We start from the raw sequence: 25,324 nt of genomic DNA, 5'->3' as shown, positions 1-25,324 counted from the left end.
GGCAGTTGCGGCCAATTGGGGAGTGAAACAGCAGATGGAAGACCTCTCTCTCTGTCTCTCCCTCTCACTGTCTGTAATTCTACCTCTCAAATAAACAAATAAAAAAAATCTCTAAAAAAAAAGTTTTTGGAGGGGTTGGCGCTATGGCGTAACAGGTAGAGCCACCGCCTGTGGTTCTGGCATCCCATGTGGGCACTGGTTCGAGTCTCAGCTGCTCCACTTCCAATCCAGCTCTCTGCTATGGCCTAGGAAAGTAGTGGAGGATGGCCCAAGTTCTTGGGCCCCTGCACCCGCATGGGAGACCTGGAGGAAGCTCCTGGCTCCTGGCTTTGGTTCGCCACAGCTCCAGCCGTTGCAGCCTACTGGGGAGTGAACCAGCAGATGGAAGGCCTCTCTCTCTGCCTCTCCTTCTCTCTCTGTGTAACTCTGACTTTCAAGTAAAATAAACAAATCTTTAAAAAAAAATTCTAACAGATACATAAAACATATTTATGGGGTACCATGTAGTGTTTCAATATTTTTTCTAATTTTTATACTTTTTTTAATGTTCAAATAAGGGTAAACATATCTATATCCTCAAACATTTATCACTACTTTATGGTAAAAACATTCAAAATTCTTTCTTGTAGCTTGTTTTTTAGATTATATTGCCATTTTAAATTATACTACAGCCACTCCACAGTGCAGTAGAATACCAAAACTTATTCCTCCTCCCTAACAATAAATTAGAACCCATTAACTCCCCACACCTGTCACGCCCATTCTCTGGAGCCTCTGGTAACTACCATTTTACTCTCAAATTCTATAAGATCAACTTTTTTTAGATTCCATATATGAGTGAAATGATGAAGTACATATTTTTCTGTGCTTTAGTTCACTTAACATAATGACTTCCAATTCCATCCATGTTGTCACAAATGGCAAGATTTTAGCCCTTCTTATAGCTGAATAGGATTCTCTTAGGGATATGTACCACATTTTGATTACCCGCTGATCACCTGAGAGACACTTAGGTTGTCGGCAATTTTACAAGATATTTAATAGAATTGCTATTGTTTCTATTATAAAACAAAATAAACTAAGCAAACTAAAAGGTTAAATTTTTTGAAAATTAAAATTATATAAAAATAACAGAAAATATAACAATTATATTCATGAAAGTGAAATGAATTTCTAATTTTTGATGAATTATGGACAATCATAAGAATTAAAATTCTAACATAGAATTTAAAGCTTACGTATACTTATTTATAAATTATACATCGTCAATTCACATATTAAATAGTAGTTAATCTACAAATGAAATTATAGATGTCCTAATTTATTCATTGTGGTTCTGTTCACAATTGTGAAAGACTGAAAATAACTAAATAATCCAAATGTCCATTAAGACCAAACCAACTAAATAATTTATGACGCATTCTTGTGTTGTGAAAAAGAAGCAAAGCATCTCTGTCCTGGATAGAAAGAGCTCTAAGGCATATGGTTAAACGAAAACAGTGAAGTTCGGCAGAGCATGCACAGTAGAATGCAGAATGTCTGCATCCTCCCCAAATTCATATGCTGAAATCTTAACTTTTGGAGATAAGGGCCTTTGGGAGGTGATTAGGTCATGGGGCTCTGCCCTTATGACTGAGATTTATTACCCTTATAAAAGACTAAAAGACACCTTGGGGTGGTGCTGTGGCCTATACAGTAGGCTAACCCTACACCTGGGGAGCCAGCATCCCATATGGGTGCCGGTTCATGTCCCGTTGCTCCTCTTCCAATCCAGCTCTCTGTTATGTCTTGGGAAAGCAGTAAAAGATGGCCAAAGTCCTTGGGCCCCTGCACCTGTGTAGGAGACCCAGAAGAAGCTCCTGACTCATGCGTTTGGCCTGGCCTAACCCAGGCTGTTGTGGCCATTTGGAGACTGAACCAGCAGATGAAAGACCTCTCTGTCTCTCCCTCTCTCTAGATGTCTACCTCTCAAATAAATAAATAAACTCTTAAAAAAAAAAAATAAAGACATCTCAGAGAGTTACTTTGTCACTCTCACCAAGTGACACTAGAGCAAAAAGGCACTACAATGAAAAAGCTGGCTCTCACCTGGCACCAAACCTGCCAGCACTTTCATCCTGGGCTCCTCAGCCTTCAGAACAATGAGAAATAAATTTCTGTTCTTTAGGAGCTACCTAGTTGATGAGATTTTGGTATAGCAGACTGAATAGACTAAGACACATCCAATAACAAATGATTTGTGGAAAACAGAGAGCTGAATAAAAATTTTAAAATGTATTTATTATTGCTTCTTTATGGATTTAAAACTCTGAAAGGAATCTTAAAACACTGGTAGTGAAGGGAACCATGAGTAAGGGAAATAGGACTTGTCATCTCTCTAGGGACAAGAGTAGAAAGGAGATTTTTTTCATCACAAAATTTAAAAATATATATTTAAATTAGTTTATTGGGATTTTTTAGGTTTAAAAAATAGAAACAGGGGCCATGGTGTGACACAGCAGGTTAAGCTGCCATGTGCTATACCAGTGTCCCACATGAGCAATGTTTTGAATCCCAGCTGTTCATTTCCAATCTAGCTCCCTGCTAAAGCACCTGGAAAAGCAATGAAAGATGGCCCAGGGACTCGGGCCCCTGCCCCCCATGTAGAAGACCTAGATGAAGCTGTAGGTTTCTGCCTTCGACCTGGCCCAGCCCCATTGCAGCCATTTGGGGAGTGAACCAGCAGAAGCAAGATATTCTCTCTCTCTCTCTCTCTCTCTCTCTCTCTCTCTCTCTAGAACTGCCTTTCAAATAAGCAGAAATAAATCTTTAAAAATAAATAACAAATGCCGGCGCCGCGGCTCAATAGGCTAATCCTCCACCTAGCAGCGCCAGCACACCGGGTTCTAGTCCCGGTCGGGGCGCCAGATTCTTTGCCGGTTGACCCTCTTCCAGGCCAGCTCTCTGCTGTGGCCAGGGAGTGCAGTGGAGGATGGCCCAAGTGCTTGGGCCCTGCACCCCATGGGAGACCAGGATAAGTACCTGGCTCCTGCCTTCGGATCAGCGCGGTGCGCCGGCCTCAGTGCCCCAGCCGTGGCGGCCATTGGAGGGTGAACCAACGGCAAAGGAAGACCTTTCTCTCTGTCTCTCTCTCTCACTATCCACTCTGCCTGTCAAAATAAATAAATAAATAAATAAATAACAAAAATAGAAATTCTAATCTCTATTTAAGAACCCCCAATGTATTTTTCTAATTTCATTGAGTTGATGAATCCCAATTGGCTGACCAGTATTGTAGAAAATACATAGCTATAGAATTCTAAGATTTTGTGTACAGCTCATGCACAGGTTCTAGAGGGCAACGGAAATCAGGAAAAGTAGACGGAATCAATACATAATTACTGATACCTATCCACCCTGGAAATGTTGAGCTAAAGACATAAAAGCCTTGTGTACAATCAAAAAAGTACAAAAAGTTTCTTAAATTCAATCAAATTGACCAGATATTCTTAGTGTTATAAGTACAATATAACAACCACAACATACAAAACTTAGATGGTGCTTTAGGTTTACCAAGTGTTTCACATAAACTTTGTAAGTTTGCATAAAGAAATAATTTTAAATAGAGAAGTTACCAGGAGCGATTTTAATAAGCTACTGCATAGAAAAGCCAAGAGTGCACAGCCTCTCTCAAACAACAGGACTTAGAAGCAGCTTGTGTAGTACATGAGTCAGCAAAAGCAGGTCAGGATGGATGGATGGTCGGATGGACAGAGAGAGAATGGACTAAATCATTAAATTATAGCTTCAATGATTTTTATCAGTTAAGTTTTAGAATTCATGTTAACTAATTCTTTCCTCTAGTTACACTGTATTATTTTATGCATTATCTATAACATATTGAATAAAATTGGACAGAAATACAAATATAGAGACTGAGGGGTAAAATTTAGATGAGTAAAATGAGTAGGAAAACAATGTGACATCAATTCTCATCTCCTTTAAATAAATATAAAGAGGAAAAGTTTGTCACTTAACATAAATAATTGAGAACAGTTCCCCTACTTGCAACTTTCACTTCACCTTTACTAATCAGCAGGTAAGTATTTTGTTGAGCTGTCTAGATAGTAAATTTCTGTTTTCTTTAGCTTTTGTCAACATAAACAAGTCAACTTGTGATCTAGTACATGAGTAGACAAAGTACAAATTTGCTTCACTCTCTTTAATTAAAGCAATTCTCCTCTTAAAAGAAAATTCATAATCCTAAATTTACATATCTCTTTTTCAAGAAGGACCTTATTTTATTATTTTCACAGCTAAAGCTCCCAATTATACTATTTTAGTATGAGCTTCAGTGACAAATTTAAATAAGATTTAGGGGGTCAGCATTGTGATGCAACAGGTTAAATCCACTGCCAGAAATGCCAACATTCCATATCAGAGAGCCAGTCTGAGTGGCAGCTTCTCCATTTCTGATCCAGCTCCCTGCTAAGGCATCTGGGAAGGCAGCAGAAGATGGCCCAAGTGCTTGGCCCCTGCTACCATGTGGAAGACCCAGATAGAGTTGCTCCTGGCTTCAGCCTAGCCCAGCCCCAGCTGTTGTGACCATTTGGGGAGTGAACCAATGGATAGAAGTTCTCTCTCTCTCTCTCTCTCTCACTCTGTCTCTCTTCTTGCTCTCTGTCACCTGCTTTTCAAATAAATAAATCTCTGGCACCATGAACTAAATCACAATGACAATCTTAACACCACCCCTGGAAAGGTAAACAGCATTCATCTTCCACTGAGTCCACTCCAATGTTAGGAAACTGCTCCAGATACATTTTAAATAAGGTGCCTTCCAGTTACAAGGAATCTTACATATCTAAGTCTTACCTGATTAAATTCTGACACACCTGGCATCCTGAAGTACATCTAAATTAAAGAAATAAAATGCCTGTTAGTTTACTGATAAATTTGAAGAAATACTTAACACTTATGCAGTAAATACCTACTGTTTCCCAAGATCTGGAAATCATAGTTTGCTAAGTATTCCTATATCTCTTACTAAATAGTCCCACATGCCATTTACCAAATATAATTATATTGCAGCAACTATAATCTAATTGATAGAATATTGAGCTTGGAATTAAATTTCATTGATTTAATTATTTCTCTAAGCCCCTGTTTTCACATCTGGAAGTAATATCAGCCCCATATGCAAAGGACTTAAACAAGTATTTTTCAAAAAAGGAAATCTAAACGGCCAACAGACACATGAAAAAATGCTCACGATCACCAGCCATCAGGGAAATGCAAACCAAAACCATAATGAGGTTTCACTTCACCCATGTTAGAATGGCTTTCATACAGAAATCAACAAACAAATGCTGGTGGGGATGTGGGGGGAAAAGGTACCCTAATCCACTGTTAGTGGGAATGCAAACTGGTAAAGCCACTGTGGAAGAAGACAGTATGGAGATACCTCAGAAATCCAAATATAGACCTCTCATATGACCCAGCCCTGGTCATATTCCCACTCCTGGGAATTCACCCAAGGAAAATGAAATCAGCATATGAAAGAGTTATCTGTAACCCCATGTTTATTGCAGCTCAATTCACAATAGCTAAGATATGGAATCAGTCCAAATTTCCATCAGTTGATGACTGGCTAAAGAAATTATGGGATATGTACACCATAGATTACTACACAGCAGTAAAAAAAGAAAGAAAGAAAGAAAGAAAGAAAGAAAGAAAGAAAGAAAGAAAGAAAGAAATCCTGTCATTTGCAACAAAATGGATGCAAGTGGAAAACATCATACTTAGTGAAACAAGCCAGTCCCAAAAGGACAAATATCATATGTTCTCCCTGATCTGTGGTAACTAAAAGAGCACCTAAAAGGTAAACTATAGAAGTGAAAATAACACTCAGATATGCAATGACTTTGAACAGCCCATGTCTAGACTGTTGAGGAACAGTTTTTTTTATACTATCTGTTGATCTCTTTACTTAGTATAATTTGATGTGTATAAGGTTAATTGAAAATAGATCTTAGTAAAAAATAAGAATGGGAATAGGAGAGGGAGGAGGAAAAAGGGTGGGGGCGGGGGTAGGATGAGAAGAATCACTATGTGCCTAAAGTTGTATTTATGAAGTACATGAAATTTATATACCTTAAAATAAAGGTTTCTGGGTTAAAAAAAAAACAGCATTGAAAAAATGTTTTTAAAAATCTGAAGGTAAAAAAAACAGAAGTAGGTACTGTAATCTGTTTAAACTTAATAGATGTACAATCATAAGAAAATTGCAAAGCAGTGAATAAAATTTATTATGGGGATTGCCCAAAAAAATTTTTTTTAAATATGCACTATATGAGTTTGAAAGGATTATAAAAGCTAACATATGTGAAATGTCTTAGAGTACCTGTAAGTATGATAGCTGTAATTATTAAATATGAGGGTAACACAGAATTCTTGAAAACCAAGTAAGAAAACACATCAAAAATAATTTTTAAACCATGAAACACTATCAAGTCAAACATTGTCATTGATCTATTTCTACTCCTGCCAAAAGCCATTCTGTTTCACTGATTTATGATTTGTAATTTATCTTGATAAGTGATATGGCAAATTCTATATGTTTTCTTCTCCTTTGTCAAAACTGTTTTACTTTTCTGAACATTTCAAACATGCATATGAATTTTTGTCAAGTTCCATGAAATATCTTTTTAGGATTTTGATGGAAATTGTATTTGTGAAACAATGGGGGGTGTTGGTATGATTATAATCATTAACTTTTTAAGATTTATTTATTTATTTGAAAGGCAGAAATACAGAGAAGGAGAGAGAGAAAGAGAGCTTCCATCTGCTGATTCCATCTGCAAATGGCCACAACAGCTGGGGCCAGGAGCGTCTTCTGGGTCTCCCACAAGGGTTACATGGGTCATTCTCTGCTGCTTTCCCAGGCCATCAGCAGAGAGCTGGATCAGAAAAGGAGCAGCTGGGACTCAAACCAGTGCCAGCACTGCAGCAGAGGCTTAACCTTGTACGCCCCAGCATCAACCCTGAGACTTTTTTTTTTAACCTACATAATGTAGAAGATCTTGGGTTACTCACAGAATTAAGAATACTGATATTCTTGCTGAGTCCATGGACTAATTTATAGACTTAGTAACTTTGTGTCCCTTTTCATGAGATTCCAGGAAACTATGTAGCTTCCTCATCTACAGAAGTAAAAGGAGCCACCTGGAGCCCAGTCTGTTTTCCACTGCGGCCACCATCACATTACAAGCCATCATAAACGACGAAGGGAACAGCAAGGTTACCTTGGCATTCTGTAATGCTGTGTAAGTAGGTAAAATGAGAATTTCCGATCACAGGGCTTAAAACCATAGGTAATTCAATGAGGTGGGACTGGTAAATGTTTAACAAATGCAAGGAATACTATTGTAGTCATCCCCAAAGAACTAGAATTTCATGAACTTCACCATGCTACCCTTCCATCAGCACATAATCATGTTTTCTAAACTTTAAATGAAAATAAGACCAACAACAGAAAAGAATCTAAAAATAGAGTGATTCTCCTAATTAAAACATTGTTTTTCTATTTTCCTTTTAATTTTTCCACTAAGGGCAATGCCATCCAGTCTTAATTTCATGGACCTGATTACCCTGGGGAATTTTCCACAGCCCTTTTTCCTCCTGTCTTTCACTGATTGCCTTTTTGAACTTTGTTCCACAAGTGGAGCTTCCAAATGGTTACAGTAGTGAAACGCAAATCATTCCATTCTGCTGTCTCACATCTGCCCAAATGAGAAGGCAGTACTAAGATCACCGGTTACATAATCTGAGAACAGTTTCCTGAAATGTCCTCAACAGCTACTATTTTCCACAGATACTCATACCCTTCTCGGGCATAGGACACACCCACAATGATTTGAAAATTTAACATTCAGATATTGTCAATTATTGAATATCACCCAAGCCCAGTGGAATGGATGTATTATCTCTCTAATGTCTATGCATCCCTTCCCCATCAAGAAGAACAGGAGCATCAAATGGAATTAAATCCACAAGAATAACAGTGATGTCGTCAGCTTTAACCTCCTGCTTCTTTATACTTCAGTAACTTGTAAAGCAGGTGTTTATCAGGAGCCTACTAGGCACTGGAGTTGGAGTAAGGCACAAAATTGACAAGGTCCCTATTCTTACCATATTTTCTATAATAATCACATGCTGCCTTTATGGAGTGAAAGAAACAAATATTCATTAAAACTAATAAATACCAACTTTATAATATGATGAAATCCTGAAGATAGGTCATACTTCTAAGCTACTACAAACAATTCTCCAAGTAGCATTGCTTTAAAAAGAAAAATGTAATTAAAAAGTATACCTGTGTGGGTCTTTTGAACTCGGTATGACTTTGTTACATTCTCTCTTTTCAAATACTCCTTCAATCCAGGATTTCTGAGACTAAACAGAAAGTGTCATTATTAAGTGAAAAAGCAGTATAACCACAATTCAGGTGGGCAAGATATACATGTCACAGGTCCAAATTCAAATGCCAAGGCCACCTGCAATGTAACAAGCTAAGCTTTTATTGATTTCACTTACATTTATAACATATGCACAAATAAGCCAAATGTGGACATAAAAATACAAAGTCAACATGCTCATAATCTCACACTAAGTAAAAAGATCCTAGTAAAGATTAACTGGTGGAGTCTCTTAAATCTGTTAAAAGTCAAGGTTGGCACTGTGGCATAGCATAGCAGGTGAAGCCACTGCCAGGAACCCATACAGGCACCAGTTCAAGTCCTGTCTGTTCCACTTCCAATCCAGATCCCTGTTAATATGTCTGGGAAAGCAGCAGAAGATGGTCCAAGTGCCTGGGCCCTTGCATACACAGAGGAGACCCAGAATGAGGCTCCTGCTCTTGCTTTGGTCTGGCCTAGCCCTGACCACTGCGGCCACTCGGGGAGTGAACCAGCAGATGGAAGATCTCTCTTTCTCTCACTGTCTCTCTTCTCTCTGTAACTCTGCCTTTTAAATAAATAAATCTTTTTAAATATATATATATTACAAGTCATTTTTCCTGTGGAATGAATATCTAGCTCTGAATACTTCAAATTTCTCACTCAAAAAGTCCCACTTTAGCTAAGATTTCATAGGAAGCTAGAAAGTGTTAGAAGAGAGACATGATAAATATGTATTAGAACATAGATGAAAGGGAGGGGAACCAGAATCTATCAGGCGCTTTTTCAAATGCCTTATTGGTGTAGTACCTATCTCACTATTACACCTACTCCTATCTTACCATCAAAAAAAACACATAGAAAACTTGGGATAAATACAGCTGTGGCCTTCATTATCACAGTGTTCTCAGGTCTCCGGATGATCGCAAACAATGCAAGTTATAAAATCCTTTACATCCTTCTCTTGTTAAGCAAAAATGAAAAACAAAAGGAAAAAGTTAAAATACAGATTGATTGATTGGTTCCTGTGCCTTTAAAACTTATCTGCAAACAAAAACTTCCCAGATCAAGGCCAGGCATCTCCAGTCATTCTATTCCTTTATCCATATTGCATGGCCAGCTACTTTTTAACATATAAAGCCACTAGCTAATTTGGCAAAGCACTAAAAACATAAACTTGAAAAAATCCAAAGTTACTTAATTTAAAATGAACAGCAAATTCAAAGTTTACTGACTATAACAAGAAATAACAGAATACTCTAGAATCAGTAAGTGCTGTTCCCTAATCAAAAATATTAACAAATTCATTAATTTATTTCTCATTCATTAAATACCTAATTTTTGCAAAGAATTGACAAAGGAGCTACAGAAGAGTCAGTGTGTCTTCAAAGAATTCTTCTTTCTGATTTTCAAAATATCTATTAATTCATTCAACAAATATATTGGACAGGCTTCCATACTGCATGCTGGGAATTCATGGCAAGAGAAGGTTCCTAGGCCGGCGCCGTGGCTCAATAGGCTAATCCTCCACCTTGCGGCGCCGGCACACTGGGTTCTAGTCCCAGTTGGGGTGCTGGATTCTGTCCCGGTTGCTCCTCTTCCAGGCCAGCCCTCTGCTATGGCCCGGCAGTGCAGTGGAGGATGGCCCAAGTGCTTGGGCCCTGCACCCGCATGGGAGACCAGGAGAAGCACCTGGCTCCTGGCTTTGGATCAGCGCGATGCGCCGGCAGCAGCGCGTTGGCCACGGTGGCCATTGGAGGGTGAACCAACAGCAAAGGAAGACCTTTCTCTCTCTCTCTCTCTCTCTCTCTCACTGTCCACTCTGCCTGTCAAAAAAATAAAAATAATAAAAAAAAAAAGACAAGGTTCCTGCTCAGAAGGAAATTAGGAAAAAAGGAGTAAATGGGCAAGAAATTGATATCATTACACTTCTTGTGTACCAATTAACTCGCAAAAACAGCTGTAAAACTGGGTCTCTAATTTAGGAGCCGATATGAGAGATCTTCAGAAGATTCATGGGAAATGTGTATCACTAAAATGGAATGCATGCATTTCAAAAGTTTTTGCATCAAAATAAGCTCAAATTTTAATTTCATTTCTCCACAAATGTTTTGGAGTCCCCCCATATATACAAATTCAGCTGTGCTCCATCACTCCCTTATTTTAAAAGGCTGGATAGACATCTCTGAAGTAGGACTATCTGGGCAAATTATTCAATTCTTCATGCCTGTTGGCTTATCTATAAAATGGAGATGATAAAAACTCTACCTCAGAGTTGTATGAGGATTAGATAAAGGATTAGAATTCTCCCAGGGACTTATTAAGTCTTTATAAAACTTAACTATTATTATTGGTGATATCAAAGGTAAAAATGAACTTCTGGTTGGTGCCCTAGGATCCTCATTCTTTAAGGTTCATTCATTCACTTATTATTTATTTGAAAGTTAGTGTGACAGGAGGTTGGGGTGGGGGGACAGAGGGATATCTTCCGTCTACTGCTTCACTCCCCAAGTGGCCATGAGTCTGGGCCGGGTAGAAGCCAGAGCCTGGAACTCCACCCTGGTATGCCACGTGTGTGGCAGGGGCACAAGTACTTGTACCATCATCTGCTGCTTTCCCAAGGGCATTAGCAGGAAGCTGGATCAGAAGCAGAACAGCCAGAACTAGATTCAGCACTCTGATACAGAACTCTGTGGATCACCAGTGGTGGCTTAACCTACAGCACCACAACAGCAGTGGCCTAGGATCTTAATTTCGATGTACTTTTTATTGTAGGAAAATACCTCCTGACCTTCAAATCTACCTCCATAGGACTCTCATATTGCAACTTAATATCCTTACAGACCCACATTCCCTCCTGGACTTCAGCTTCTATAAGCCCATGCCAATGGTTTTGGTTGCCCGAGGGCCCATCCTGATGATTGTGGAATGAGAAACAAAATGAACATACTTAAAATAGAACTTCAGGCACCCTGGTAAAAATTTTTCCTCCAAAGGTGTAAACAGGAAGCCTGCACCATAACAAGAACATAAAAACCTTCCTCCTGCAGCTCCCATATCTTATCTCAAAACTCCAGAAAAAGAAGACCAGCCTTAATTAGCAAGTGTTCCAAACAATCCTCACTTCAGCTCTTTACTTTTCCCCCTACTTCACAGGGGATTATCCTTTTCTATATATTCTCTAGCACATACTGGAGAGGCGCGCGTTCATCTCAACTAAGAACCAAATGTTTGTTGGTTCTGACTCAACAGCCCAAACTGATACAGGGGGCACACACCCAGTGTGCTGGTTCCCGTCACTGGAGCAGCAAACTGTTGTGTCGGTGGAAGCTAACAATGGGGACTGTGCCATTTCTGTAGAATGTTATCATGGCATTCTTCAAAGACTGAGTGGTTTTGTTTGTTAACTGTTGTGTTTGGGAGGAGGGAAAGACAGAGAAGAAAGAAGAGAAATAAATGGTGTCAGTGTCAGTTTACCTAACCCTAAAATATAATCAGTCTTTACATCTAATCATGGGCCTGAGGTGAGAGTGAGGAATTACAAGAAATGCCCAAAATCTAGTCCTCCAACAGCAGCTGTATAAACAAATCCCTTTCTTGACAGTATTTCTTCTCCAAGGATGTTGAGGGCTTCCAGGTCACGATTCTTTCAGGGGAAGCTCAGGGAAGGCGCAATCTTAGAAATAGTCCTTAATTTTCAAAAAATGATTTTTTTTACTTCCACAGGACCATGTAAGCAAGAGTAAAGAGAGATAAAGGCCACATGTTTTCTTCTTCTATTCATTTATTTATTTAAAAGGCAGAGCAAGAGACAGAAAGAAAAAGAGGGAGGGGGAGAGAGAGAGAGAGAGAGAACATGCTCCCATCTACTGATTCACTCCCCAAATGCTCACAAGAGCCAGGACTGGGCTGAGAATGAAGCCAAGAGGCAGGAACACAATCCAGGTCTCCCACAGAGGTGGCAGGGGCCTAACTACTTGAGTTACTAAGATCTACACTGATAGGAAGCTGGTGTCAAAAGCTGGTGCTAGCCGGCGCCGTGGCTCAATAGGCTAATCCTCCACCTTGCGGCGCCGGCACACCGGGTTCTAGTCCCGGTCGGGGTGCCGGATTCTGTCCCGGTGGCCCCTCTTCCAGGCCAGCTCTCTGCTATGGCCAGGGAGTGCAGTGGAGGATGGCCCAGGTGCTTGGGCCCTGCACCCCATGGGAGACCAGGAAAAGCACCTGGATCCTGGCTCCTGCCATCGGATCAGCGCGGTGCGCCGGCTGCAGCGGCGGCCATTGGAGGGTGAACCAACGGCAAAGGAAGACCTTTCTCTCACTGTCCACTCTGCCTGTCAAAAAAAAAAAAAAAAAAAAAAAGCTGGTGCTAAAAATCAAACCCAGGCAGTTGAATGGGCACCTTAACCACTAGGCTAAATGCCTGCTAGTATAACCTTCTTACCTTAAAATTAAAAAAAAAAAAAAATCTAACCTCTAACAAGTACTTCTGCTTTCATGGTACTCACTCTTACACATATCACAGCTGTGACAATGCATAATTGCAATCAGTTCTTTATCTCTTAACTATCTTTGCAATCCACTTCAAAAGAAATCATTCTTGGAATCTACAACACACAAGGCAGCATCAGAAAGAAGCAAATAGAGAAATAGTATTTTAGACCCAAGCTGACACTTGAAATTTTCTCTACAGAGTTCCTCCCTTGGAACAAGAACTCTGTTAAACTGAGTGACAGGCAGATGGACTTCTGGGTACACCAACAATCTGTTGGCTCTGCTGAAATGTCTCATCTGACTCCAAACCCAAAATATCCAAAAACCAGGGGGCTGTTCCACCAACACCACATGAGGTGCATCGACTGTCCACTAAACATTCTTTCTAGGAAGCAGAATTCAGCAGTATACCTCATAAAGAGAACACAAAACAACCTTACACATCTTTTGCTTCTTTTGGTAGAAAAAGATGAGCACCGTTATTGCTGAGAGTGACTTTTTGGGAGCATCATCTATAAAAATGAAATGTCAAGTAAATAGTCTCACAATACCCTAAAATACCATTTGTCCTCGGTAGGTTGAGAAATTTAACTAACTTTTGTTTTTAAACTTTTATTTTATAGGCAGAGTGACATGGAGTGTGTTGGGCTTGGGGAGAGATCGTCCATGCTCTGGTTCCCTCCCCAAATGGCCACAAGAGTCAGCTGGAGCAGGCTAAACCCGGGTGCCAGGAATGTCATCCAGATCTCCCACATGGGTGGCAGGGGCCCAAGGACTTGTGCCATCTTCCACTGCTTTCCCAGGCACATCACCAGGGAGCAGGATAAGAAGCAGAGCAGTCGGGACTCCAGCTAGAGCTCCCATGGGATGCCCACGTCATGGGTGGCAGCTTAACCCACTGCACAACACCGGCCCTTACCAACATTTTCTTACGCTGCTTTGTTGGTCAGAGGCATTTGGAATCTTAGACTGAATGTCTCGATCACATAAACTCCTGAGTAAACAAGTAACACATTTATGATTTCTCCATGGACCCAAATGGGGACCCTCCCAGAACAATCTTGCATCGCTGGTTCACTCCCCAGATGGCCGCAACGACCGGGGCTGCGCCAATCCGAAGCCGGGAGCAAGGAGCTTCTTCTGGGTCTCCCAATTGGGTGCAGGGGCCCAAGCACTTGGCCCATCTTCTGCTGCTTTCCCAGGCCATAGCAGAGAGTTGGATTGGAAGTGGAGCAGCCAGGACTCAAACCAGCGCCCATATGGGATGCTGGCGCTTCAGGCAGCAGCTTTATCTGCTATGCCACAGTGCCAGACCCTGTATAATCACTTGGATCTCCTAAAATTTTCCAGTTAGATGCACTCAACCCTTTCCAATTTCCAAGCAGAAAAATAACCACAAATTTGTTATCTGTGTACACAGCTGATATTTACTTATGTTCCAACTATCTTGTTACATTATCCAAAAACTTATTAGGCCTATATCCAAGTAAACCACACAGTCTGAAACATTTTGTATAGGGGTAACTAGTGAAACTATACTTTTAAATAATTGATGTATAGGAATTTACTATCCTTGGGACAATAAATCCTGTATCAGGAATTACAGATTAAATTGAATTTACTTCATGTACAATAAGGTTTACATATACAATGGAGATTGTCTGTCTTATTCTGCGTAGCTCAGCGGAAAGAACACCAAGATGAGAATTTACTTTTTAAAATTTGGCGGAGACACAAACCACAAATTTAAATTACACAAATTCAAAAGCTTTACTAGAGGAATGAGAAAGAGGGCTACAATGTAAAAAGTGAGGCAGGGAGACAAATAATTTTAAAAATATAGGTAATTTCACTGCCATCCCACACTCAAGAATATGTTACTACCAAGAGCAGCAAATCTCAAACTTTTTAAAGGCTTAGGATCCCTTCATATTCCCAAAAATTCCAAGGACGCCCAAAGGGTTTTTATGAACCATGTCTGAGTATTTACCATATTAAAACTTAGATTTTAAAAATATTTACTCATAAGTTGATTAAAAATAATAATTAATATATTACATACTACCATAAATAACATTTTTAAGAAAAAACATTTTAAGGTTTATGAGAACAATGTATTATATTTTTTGCAAATTTCACACCTGGCTTATGACAGCTAGAGTCTCATATTTCTTCTGTACTGAATTTGTTACATTAAGTGCTTTTGTTTAATATTTAAAGAAAGCCAGTGTCTACCACACTCACCCTCCCAAAGATGTCATTAAAATGACCTTCCAAAGACCTTGGAAAGCTTGTGGAGTGTGGAACCAACATAGGCAAGATATACTCTGCAAGTTCACCCATTCTCCATTTAAAATGTTGATAACTCTAAGAATAATAGCTTTATTCATTCATGAAAAGCATATTTGGCTGGGACCAGCACAGTGGCTCACTTGGTTAATCCTCCGCCTGCGGTGCCAGCATCCCATATGGGTGCCGGGTTCTAGTCCCATCTGCTCTTCTTCCAGTCCAGCTCTCTGCTGTGGCCCAGGAAGGCAGTGGAAGATGGTCCAAGTGCTTGGGTGCCTGCACTCGAATGGGAGACCAGGAAGAAGCACCTGGCTCCTGGCTTCAGATCAGTGCAGCGCCGGCCGTGGTGGCCATTTGGGGGGTGGACCAACAGAAGAAAGACCTTTCTCTCTGTCTCTCACTGTCTATAACTCTATCTGTCAAATAAATAAAAAATAATAATAATTTAAAAAGCATATTTGGCAACTCATATTATTCTAGTGAATAGAACAGTATCCCAAATACCAACAACAAAAGGGAAACACTTGGGACCAGCGCTGTGGCATAGTGGGTAAACCCACTGCCTGCGGTGCCGGCATCCATTTGGACACCAATTCAAGTTCCGGTTGCTCCACTTCCAATCCAGCTCTCTGCTATGGCCTGGGAAAGCATTAGAAGATGGCCCAAGTCCTTGTGCCTCTGCACCCGCATGGGTGACCCAGAGGAAGCTCCTGGCTCCTGGCTTCAGAACAGCTCAGCTCCGGCTGTTGCAGCCATCTGGGGAGTGAACCAGCAGATGGAAGACCTCTCTCTCTGCCTCCGCCTTTCTGTAACTCTGCCTTGCAAATAAGCAAATAAATCTTAAAAAAAAAAAAAAAAAAAAAAAAAAGGTGGGGGGAAACACTTATGTTTACTAAGAGATACAAAGTAAGGGAGTGAGTCATACACAAATGGCAGAAAGGAAGGCCCCAGAACTCTGTAGAAGGAGAAATCTCTTCTGCCTGCGGACACTTGATAAGTCTTCTGGAAGAAAGAGAATTTAGGTAAGTCCTTGAAAGATAACAAAGCTTCTGAGAGGTGGAAATGGAATCCCATGGAGTTTACAAGCAGAGATTTGGGCCTGGGGGAATTCAGAAGACACCCATATTAAAGTCATGATAAAAGCCACAGGGTTGGGACCACGCTGTGGTGTAGCGGGTAAAGCCGCCACCTGCAGTGCCAGCATCCCATATGGGTGCCGGTTCTAGTCCTGGCTGCTCCACCTCCGATCCAGCTCTCTGCTGTGGCCTGGGAAAGCAGTAGAAGATGGCCCAAGTCCTTGGACCCCTGTACCCATGTGGGAGACCCAGAGGAAGCTCCTGGCTCCTGGCTTCGTAAGGGTGCAGCTCCAGCCGTTTCGGCCAATTGAGGAGTGAACCAGGGGATGGAAGGCCTCTCTCTCTCTCTCTCTGCCTCTCCATCTCTATGTAACTCGAACTTTCAAATAAATAAATAAATCTTAAAAAAAAAAATAAGCCACAAGATCACTGTGGCAGGCAACTGGTGCATGAGATGCCTACTTCCCACTCAGAGTGGCTGGATTCAAGTTCTGGCCCCACTCCTCATTCCAGCTATCTGCTAATGCTCACTCTTGGAGGCAGCAGTGGCAGTTCAAGTATGAGGGTCCCTGTCACCCATATGGGAGATCCAGATTGAGATCTGATCTCCCTGCTTTGGCATGGCCCAGCCATGGGTGTTGTGGGCATTTGGAGAGTAAACCACTGGATAGAAGATCTGTGTGCATGTGTATGTGTGTGTGTGTGTCTTCTGTCTGTCTTTCCAATAAAATGAAAATGAATAAATTGAAAAAAATTGAAGTGCAGCTTCCTAAGCCCTATAACATATTGATAATTCATACCCTTTGCAGTCGAAATCTGCAAATCAAAAACAAACAACTTTTGCAAATATCTAAGCTTAAGGATACTGACAAGAGTCTAGGGAACAGAGAGCACAGTTACTAACTAGGATGATGACATGATTCCTGAATTAAGAAAGGGAGATGGCTTCTCTTCTTAATGAGAACGTTTGAATCAGTACAAAAGCAGGAAATTTCAAAGGAAAAAAAAGACATGTTTAACACTGTAAGGAAGCCGGCGCCGCGGCTCACTAGGCTAATCCTCCGCCTTGCGGCACCGGCACACTGGGTTCTAGTCCCGGTTGGGGCGCCAGATTCTGTCCCGGTTGCTCCTCTTCCAGGCCAGCTCTCTTCTCTGGCTCGGGAGTGCAGTGGAGGATGGCCCAGGTCCTTGGGCCCTGCACCCGCATGGGAGACCAGGAGAAGCACCTGGCTCCTGGCTCCTGGCTCCTGGCTTCGGATCAGTGCAGCGTGCCGGCCGCAGCACGCCGGCCGCAGTGGCCATTGAGGCTGAACCAACGGCAAAGGAAGACCTTTCTCTCTCTCTTTCTCTCTCTGTCCACTCTTGCCTGTCAAAAAAAAAAAAAAAAAGGCAAAAGCTAACATTTATTTAGCTTTTATATATGCCAAAGGCATATGTCCTTTAAGTAAGATAACATTCACAACTGTGTGACTAATAAAGTAATTATTCCCTCTTTACAGAGAAAGAGCAGGTTCTAGTTAATACCAACAAAAGGTTTTTTCTTTTACTATGTTCATAGGCAAGGATGAAAGAAAGTTGACTTCCTGTTGAGAAAATCAAGACAAATGAGAAGTCAATGAAAAGCAAGAATGGCAATGCAAGAGAGAAAGAAAATTACTCTAAAGATCATGCTGAGATGTTTAGGTGGTTTGGAGTGGAAGGAAATGGTACAGTCAAGAAGGAGGGCTCCGACTTTTAGAAACTGATGCCTCTTCTGATGGAGACAAGGAGTGGATGAAAAAACTTCTCCTTGGTAATTCTGCCCAAGACCCTATTTATTATCCACCTTCTACAGAAAATCACAGCCCATTTAGCTAAGAAAGTTGCTGACTTCAGCATTCCCTTGCGCCTATCTTGCTTAGAGAGAGAAAGAAAAGCAGGAGATATGTTCAGGTAGTCATAGCCCCCCTGTTTATTACCAGCACTTCACAGTACAGTGGCATGACACCGTACATTGTCCAAAGTATGTTCTATGGATCACAGAGAATAGAAAATGCTCTCTCAATGAGATATCTACCAAATTTAAGATAGATGGGGAACCCCAGGAGTATCTCATTGAGGAATACAATATTCCTGCAACACAATATTCCAGGAGTTTCCCTAGGAAGTTTACCTAAAAGTATATACCTCAGAACATGTGTGTCTGAAGACACACTAAGAGAATAGGAATTTAGGGTAAAGAATAAGAATCACTGTAATTGGGGATCACTGGGCATTGATGAAATCCGGGCAAGCTATAATGAAAGGAAGAGGGAAGGAGAAAGAACAAGACAAAATTTTTTCTCCTCTAGCCTACAGGTAATTTCTATTAGGTAAACTGGAAAAATCTCATTCTCTCTGGGTGAGTGATCCCAGAGACGGTTAATTTCCAACTGTCCAGCTATAAATTTTCATGAGCATTCCTTGAACTACACCTGGAAATAGGTACTCTATTTCCATTTTTTTTAAATAATAATTAGAATCATTTCAAGTAAACCCTCTAGAACTCTGTTGCATAACTGCCACATAGCAAAACAGAATAAAATAGATGGTTACAATATTATAATTGTTCTAATGCTATCCTTAGTTCTTATATTCTAAGCCATCTATCTCATCGAACATGCTAAACCAGATCCTGGCAATACTTTTAAATGATATTGTTGCAAATGGTTCAGGGAAAATTTAAATCTGCTTCCCATCCCTGTACCCCAGCCATCCAATTTCCCTCTTCAAAAGCTAACTTCCCAGGGCCAGCGCTGTAAAGCTGCGGCCTACAGTGCCAGCATCCCATATGGACACTGGTTCAAGTCCCAGCTGTTCCACTTCTGATCCAGCTCTCTGCTATGGCCTGGAAAAGCAGTAGCAGGCCCGTGTGGAAGACCTGGAAGAAGCTCCTGGCTCCTGGCTTTGGATCAACACAGCTCTGGCCGTTGCAGTCATCTGGGGAGTGAACCAGCGGATGGAAGACCTCTCTTTCTGCTTTTCCTTCTCTGTGTAACTATGATTTTCAAATAAATAAATAAATATTTAAAAAAAGCTAACCTCCCTTATAGTTTGTTGTGTATTTTTCCAAAGATATTCTATGCATTTATAAGAACATATAAAAATTACAAAAATACAGGCATCCTTGTATTACAGGTACTTTTATATACTTTGGTTTTTATTTCTTGTTTATTAATGATATAGATAGGCTCACATACAGGAGGTCTTCAAAAAGCTTATCAAGGGGCCGGCACTGTGGTGCAGTGGGTTAATGCCCTGGCCTGAAGCACCGGCATCCCATATGGGTGTCGGTTCTAGTCCCGGCTGCTCCACTTCCGATCGAGCTCTCTGCTATGGCCTGGGAAAGCAGTAGAAGATGGCCCAAATCCTTGAGTCCCTGCACCCACATGGGAGACCTGGAAGAAGCTCCTGGCTCCTGGCTTCAGATCAGCACAGCCCCAGCAGTTGTGGCCATCTAGGGAGCGAACCATCAGGTGGAAGACCTCTCTCTCTGTCTCTACCTCTCTCTATAACTCTGTCTTTCCAATAAATAAAATAAATCTTTAAAAAAGAAGCTTATCAAAAATGGATTATCCAAAATATGGATTTCAAAAGTTTTTTACATCTAAAAAAGTTATCTTTATTAGTATTAGTATTAGTATTTTAATTGTACACAATTAGTATTTTAATTGTACACATTCATGGGTAGAATGTGATAATTTGATTGCTGTACTCAATGTGTGATCAAATAAAATTAGCATTTTCATGCTAAACTAAACTTTTTTTTTCAACTAAACTTTTTTTTTTTAAGATTTATTTCTTTTATTTGAAAGTCAGAGTTACAGAGAGGCAGAGGCAAAGAGAAATAGAGAAATCTCCCATCCACTGGTTCACTCCCCAAATGGCCGCAACAGCCAGAGCTGTGTCAATCCAAAGCCAGGAGCCATTAGCTTCTTCTGGGTTTCTCACATGGGCACAGGGGTCCAAGGACTTGAGCCATCTTCTACTGCTTTTCCAGGCCATAACAGAGAGCTGGATCAGAAGTGGGGCAACCTAGACTCAAACCAGTGCCCATGTGGGATGCCGGCACTGCAGGCGGTAGCTTTACCTGTTATGCCACAGTAACAGCCCCTAAACTTTTAACTCATTTTTCCATGAACTTTTTGAGGTACTCTCATAACTGTACATATAGGGTGGCTTCCTTCTTTGGGGGACTGGCTAGTATTCCTCCATATGTAGGTTCCATGGTTTATTTAACCAAATCACCTACTCATGTAAACACATTTCTGTGTTCTTCATATTATGCAACATACATACAGCATAGTTTTCATGCACATGGAAACATATAATAAAAACACGTGGTGGCTGGTGCCGCAGCTCACTAGGCTAATCCTCCACCTAGCGGCGCCGGCACACCGGGTTCTAGTCCCGGTCGGGGCGCCAGATTCTGTCCCAGTTGCCCCTCTTCCAGGCCAGCTCTCTGCTGTGGCCCGAGAAGGCAGTGGAGGATGGCCTAAGTGCTAGGGCCCTGCACCCCATGGGAGACCAGGAGAAGCACCTGGCTCCTGCCTTCGGATCAGCGCGGTGTGCCGGCCACAGCGCACCGGCCGTGGCGGCCATTGGAGGGTGAACCAACAGCAAAAAGGAAGACCTTTCTCTCTCTCTCTCTCACTATCCACTCTGTCAAAAAAAAAAAAAAAAAAAAAAAAAAAAGCAACGTGGTAACAGAAATTTCTAAATGCAGATATTGCCACATAGCTCTTTTTGTGTACTGAGTTATAAGCAAAAAATGAGTTACTAGCAACTTGTAAGCATTAAAGAATACATTGAATATAATACATTTTGTTTCAGAGAGCAACAGTATGTTTTATTATTTATACCAACTTCCTTCCAAAAGGTTTTTGAGGTGACCAAACTCCTCCACTTTAAAAACATAATGAAACAAACCATCAAAAAGCATTATTTCCAGAGGACCAAGCCAAACTATGCATCTGCATGGAGTTCACATTCTAATGCTTAAAACTATCTGCAGCAGAACTTTGAAAATACAACAATACAGAACAGCAACAAAGACAACTGAAGACTAGAAAACTTTACCCCAAAGATTTTAGTCAAAAGTTCTCTGGTTTTCTGATTATGTTTTACAGAAATCATGCCTAGTTGGAGAAGCAGTAGGTCATAGCAGAGAAAGGAGCGGACAAGTTAGGACAAGGATTCATGATTTTTTATTGCCCCTTGACTAAGAACAGTCTGCTCATTTGCAGCTCAACTTACTGGATATATAAAAATCTAACCTGTTTACCTCATTGTACTGAGAAAGGAACAAGAGAAACCATCACTATGGTCAATGTGTTAAGCCAGTGCTTGCGACATCAGCATGCCACATCTGAAAGCCGGTTTGAGTCCTGGCTGCTCTGCTTCCAATCCAGCTTCCTGCTAATGTGCCTGGGAAGGCCGCAGAAAATGGCTGAAGTCCTTGGGCTCTGCCACCTACATGGGAGACCAGGATGGAATTCCTGGCTCCTGGCTTTGGTCTGCCCCAGACCCGGCTGTTCCAGCCATTTGGGGAGTGAACCAGCAGATGGATGTTCTCTCTGTGTCTCTCTCTGTTACTCTGGCTTTCAAATAAACAAATAAATAGATCTTTTTAAAAAATAAAGTAAAAGGAACAGAGTGTTACTGAAAATTTAACCTCTCATTTCCACCACTAAAATCTGCTACTACTACTGCTGTATTCCCTAAGTGCTCTCGACAAGTACCAAGTATACAAGTTAGAATCCAGGGCATAATCTTTTTAGATTGATTAAATAATTAATTTAAAAGGCAGAGCAACAGAAAGATAGGAAGAGACAGAGAGGGGCCTTCCATCCACTGGTTTATCGCTCAAATGGCTGCCAACAACCAGGGCTGGACTAAGCCAAAGCAAGGATCCAGGAATTCCATCTTGGTCTCCCACATAGGTGGTAGGAGCCCAGGTACTTGGGCCACCATCCACTGCCTTCCTAGGCATATCAGCAAGAAACTGGACCAGAAGCAGAGCAGCCAGGACTTGAATCAGCACTCCTGGCGCCAAAAGCTGCAGCTTAACCCACTGTGCCACAATGCCAGCCCCAAAGGCGTTCTTCTCGATTTCCTTCAATCCTCACTTTCCCTTCCAAGAACCATGAAGACCTTCTGATTCCACCTCTGAAACATCTCTTGCATCTGCTCAATTCTCTGCATCTACAATGCCTCTACTTTATTTAATGTCAACACAAGTCACTATAACCTCTTGCCTAGATTGCCTTCCTGGTCATTCTACCTCCAATTATTTCTTTTCTGTTAAAGTCAATAATCATCTTGAAATGAATAAGTGAACAGTCATTCTCCCCTAAAACCTGCCAGTGGTTTTCCACTGTCTCTAGGACAAAGCTTAGAAGCCCTTTACAAGGTTCACAATCCACCACATGACACACCTTGACTGCTCCCTCTCCTGCCTCACCTCTTCTCCCTCCTTATCTCAATCTCTACTTTCCACATTTAATGAACTACTTTGAAGTCTCTGAATTCACCTCCAAGTATTGTCTACATGCTGTTCCTTCAGCCCCGGACACGCTCTACTTCTTCCTTTCTCCACCAATTTAGATCTCATGGCTTCTGGAAAGTGTTTCTGGAAACTCTCAAATGTGAATCAACTTCCCCTTTCACATGCGCTGAGCTCCACTGCACTGCACTGTCATGGCTGTTTAGACCTACCATACACCATGCCTCTGAAAACACTACAGTGTCCCCAGAGCCTACTTGGACACATGTGTAAGCATTTCACCAGTGTTTGCTAAAACATAGCCCAAAAAACAAAAGCATTCCATGAGAGAAAAAGAAAATGTTTTGTGACCATAAATATTTGATAAGCATATACAAATATTCTAACTCCAGAAGAGATATTTTTAATCTATTTTTTAAAGATTCATTTTTATTTATTTGAGAGGCAGAGTTAGAGAGAGGAAAGGAGAGACAGGGAGGGAGGGAAGGAGGGTGAGAGAGAGAGCTTCCATCCATTGGTTCACTCGCCAAATGGTCATAAAGGCTGGGGCTGAACCAGGTGAAAACCAGAAGCCCAGAGCTTCTTCCAGGTCTCCTACATGGGCGCTGCAGCCAAGCACTTGGGCCATCCTCCACTGCTCTCCCAGATGCATTAGCAGAGACCTGGATCACAAGTGGAGAAGTCAGATCTCAAACCGGCATCGTATGGGATGCCGGTATGCATGGCAGCTGATTAACCCACTATACCACAATGCCGCCCTAAGATCAACTATTTATTGTTCCCCTAGATATATCTGGCCAAGAGTTTTCTCTGAAGGTATCAAAAACTTTATTACATAGGATATTTTGTGAGATTGTTTTTCCAAGATATTTCTACCCATTGTCACTTAATAATGCTCTCTGCCTTTATCTTTGATCTTAAGGTTTTTATCTTAATACTTTAGTTTTATTTTAATTCAAAATTTAGGGGCTGGCACTGTGGCGCAGCGGGTTAACACCCTGGCCTAACGCACGGGCATCCCATATGGGCGCTGGTTTGAGACCCAGCTGCTCCACTTCTGATCCAGCTCTCTGCTATGGCCTGGGAAAGCAGAAGATGGCCCAAATCCCTGGGCCCCTGCACCCACGTGGGAGACCTGGAAGAAGCTCCTGGCTCCTGGCTTCAGATCTGCACAGTTCCAGCTGTTGCAGCCAATTGGGGAGTGAACCATCGGATGAAAGACCTCTCTCTCTCTCTCTCTCTCTTTGCCTCTCCTCTCTCTGTGGAACTCTGACTTGCAAATAAATAAATGTTTCTTTTTTTAAAAAAAGATTTATTTATTTATTTATTTGAAAATCAGAGTTCCACAGAGAGAGGAGAGGCAGAGAGAGAGAGAGGTCTTCCATCCAGTGGTTCACTACCCAGATGGCCGCAACAGTCGGAGCTGCACCGATCCAAAGCCAGGAGCCAGGAGCTTCCTCCAGGTCTCCCATGTGGGTGCAGGGGCCCAAGGACTTGGGCCATCCTCCACTGCTATCCCAGGCCACAGTAGAGAGCTGGATCGGAAGTGGAGCGGCCGGGTCTCAAACCGGTGCACATATGGGATGCCGTCGCTTCAGGCCAGAGCATTAACCCGCTGCGCCACAGCACCAGCCCCGCAAATAAATAAATAAATTTAAAAAAAATTAAAAACTGATACTTTTATTTCAATCTTTAAGTTAAATTTTTTTTTAATTTTCATTTTATTTGAAAGGTAGAGACACAGAGAGATCTTCTATCCACTGGTCCACTCTCCAGATGTCCACAATAGCCAGGGCTGGACAAGGCTGAAGCAAGAAACCTGAAACTCAATTTGGTTCTCCCACATTGGTAGCATGGACTCAACTACTTGAGCTGCCTCCACGTGCTGCCTCCCAGGATACATATTAACAGGAAACTGGTATCAGAACTAGAGCCAGGACTTGAACTCAGGAATTCCAATATAAAATGAAGGCATCTCAAGTGGCATCCTAACCATTATGCTAAACAACCTCCCCATAACCTTAACATTTTTAATTTAAAGAAAAAATGTTTGAGCCATTAATTTAAAAAATTTTGAAAATCTTAGAGGTTTTTTATCATAATGTAAAGATTTGCTCCAAACCAATTTCTCATTCAGAAAAAAATCGCATCCTGAATAGCTAATTCCATTACAACCCTAGGAGGAAAACAAGCTGTTTTCATAGAATGAGAGTGGGCCAGGAAGTTGAGACTCAGCCACCTGTCAGTGGGATACCAACAATCCTGTGAGCAATGGAACTTGGCAGACAAAAACATCGTACCCTGGGCTAAAATGCCCCCATTCTGTTTCTTGCTGCAGCACTTGACAGTCCAAGCCCCAGCGCTGTTGTTTAGAGACTGAGTGTCCCTTCACTGCAGTTCAGGAAGGAAAGGGGAGCACAGCTACACACAGTGCCTCTCTCCAAGGCACTGATGAACCAGACCACAGAGCGGGTTTCCTTTTCCTCTGGGTTCTGATTATTACGAAG

At 41.5% G+C, this 25,324-nt stretch overlaps 1 protein-coding gene across 4 annotated transcripts in view; it reads right to left on the bottom strand.

The window, feature by feature from the left end:
• TRPM6 (transient receptor potential cation channel subfamily M member 6) overlaps window positions 1-25,324 on the bottom strand; it is a 153,983-nt gene that overhangs the window by 118,596 nt on the left and 10,063 nt on the right. For all 4 annotated transcript variants that reach the window (XR_007919781.2, XR_007919772.2, XM_051846594.2 and 1 more), the window contains exons 2-3: window positions 8,354-8,433; window positions 4,855-4,893 (exon numbers count right to left, since the gene is read on the bottom strand). Coding sequence is in view for 2 of the 4 variants with exons in the window: in XM_051846594.2 (XP_051702554.2) it covers window positions 4,855-4,893; window positions 8,354-8,433 (119 nt within the window). In the remaining 2 variants the exon portion in view is untranslated. The remainder of the gene's footprint in view (window positions 1-4,854; window positions 4,894-8,353; window positions 8,434-25,324) is intronic.

The sequence above is a fragment of the Oryctolagus cuniculus genome, chromosome 1 (genome assembly GCF_964237555.1).
Source record: "Oryctolagus cuniculus chromosome 1, mOryCun1.1, whole genome shotgun sequence".
Lineage (NCBI taxonomy): Eukaryota > Metazoa > Chordata > Mammalia > Lagomorpha > Leporidae > Oryctolagus > Oryctolagus cuniculus.
The sequence above is the reverse complement of the archived record's forward strand: the minus strand, read 5'-3'. Positions and strand labels throughout refer to the sequence as shown.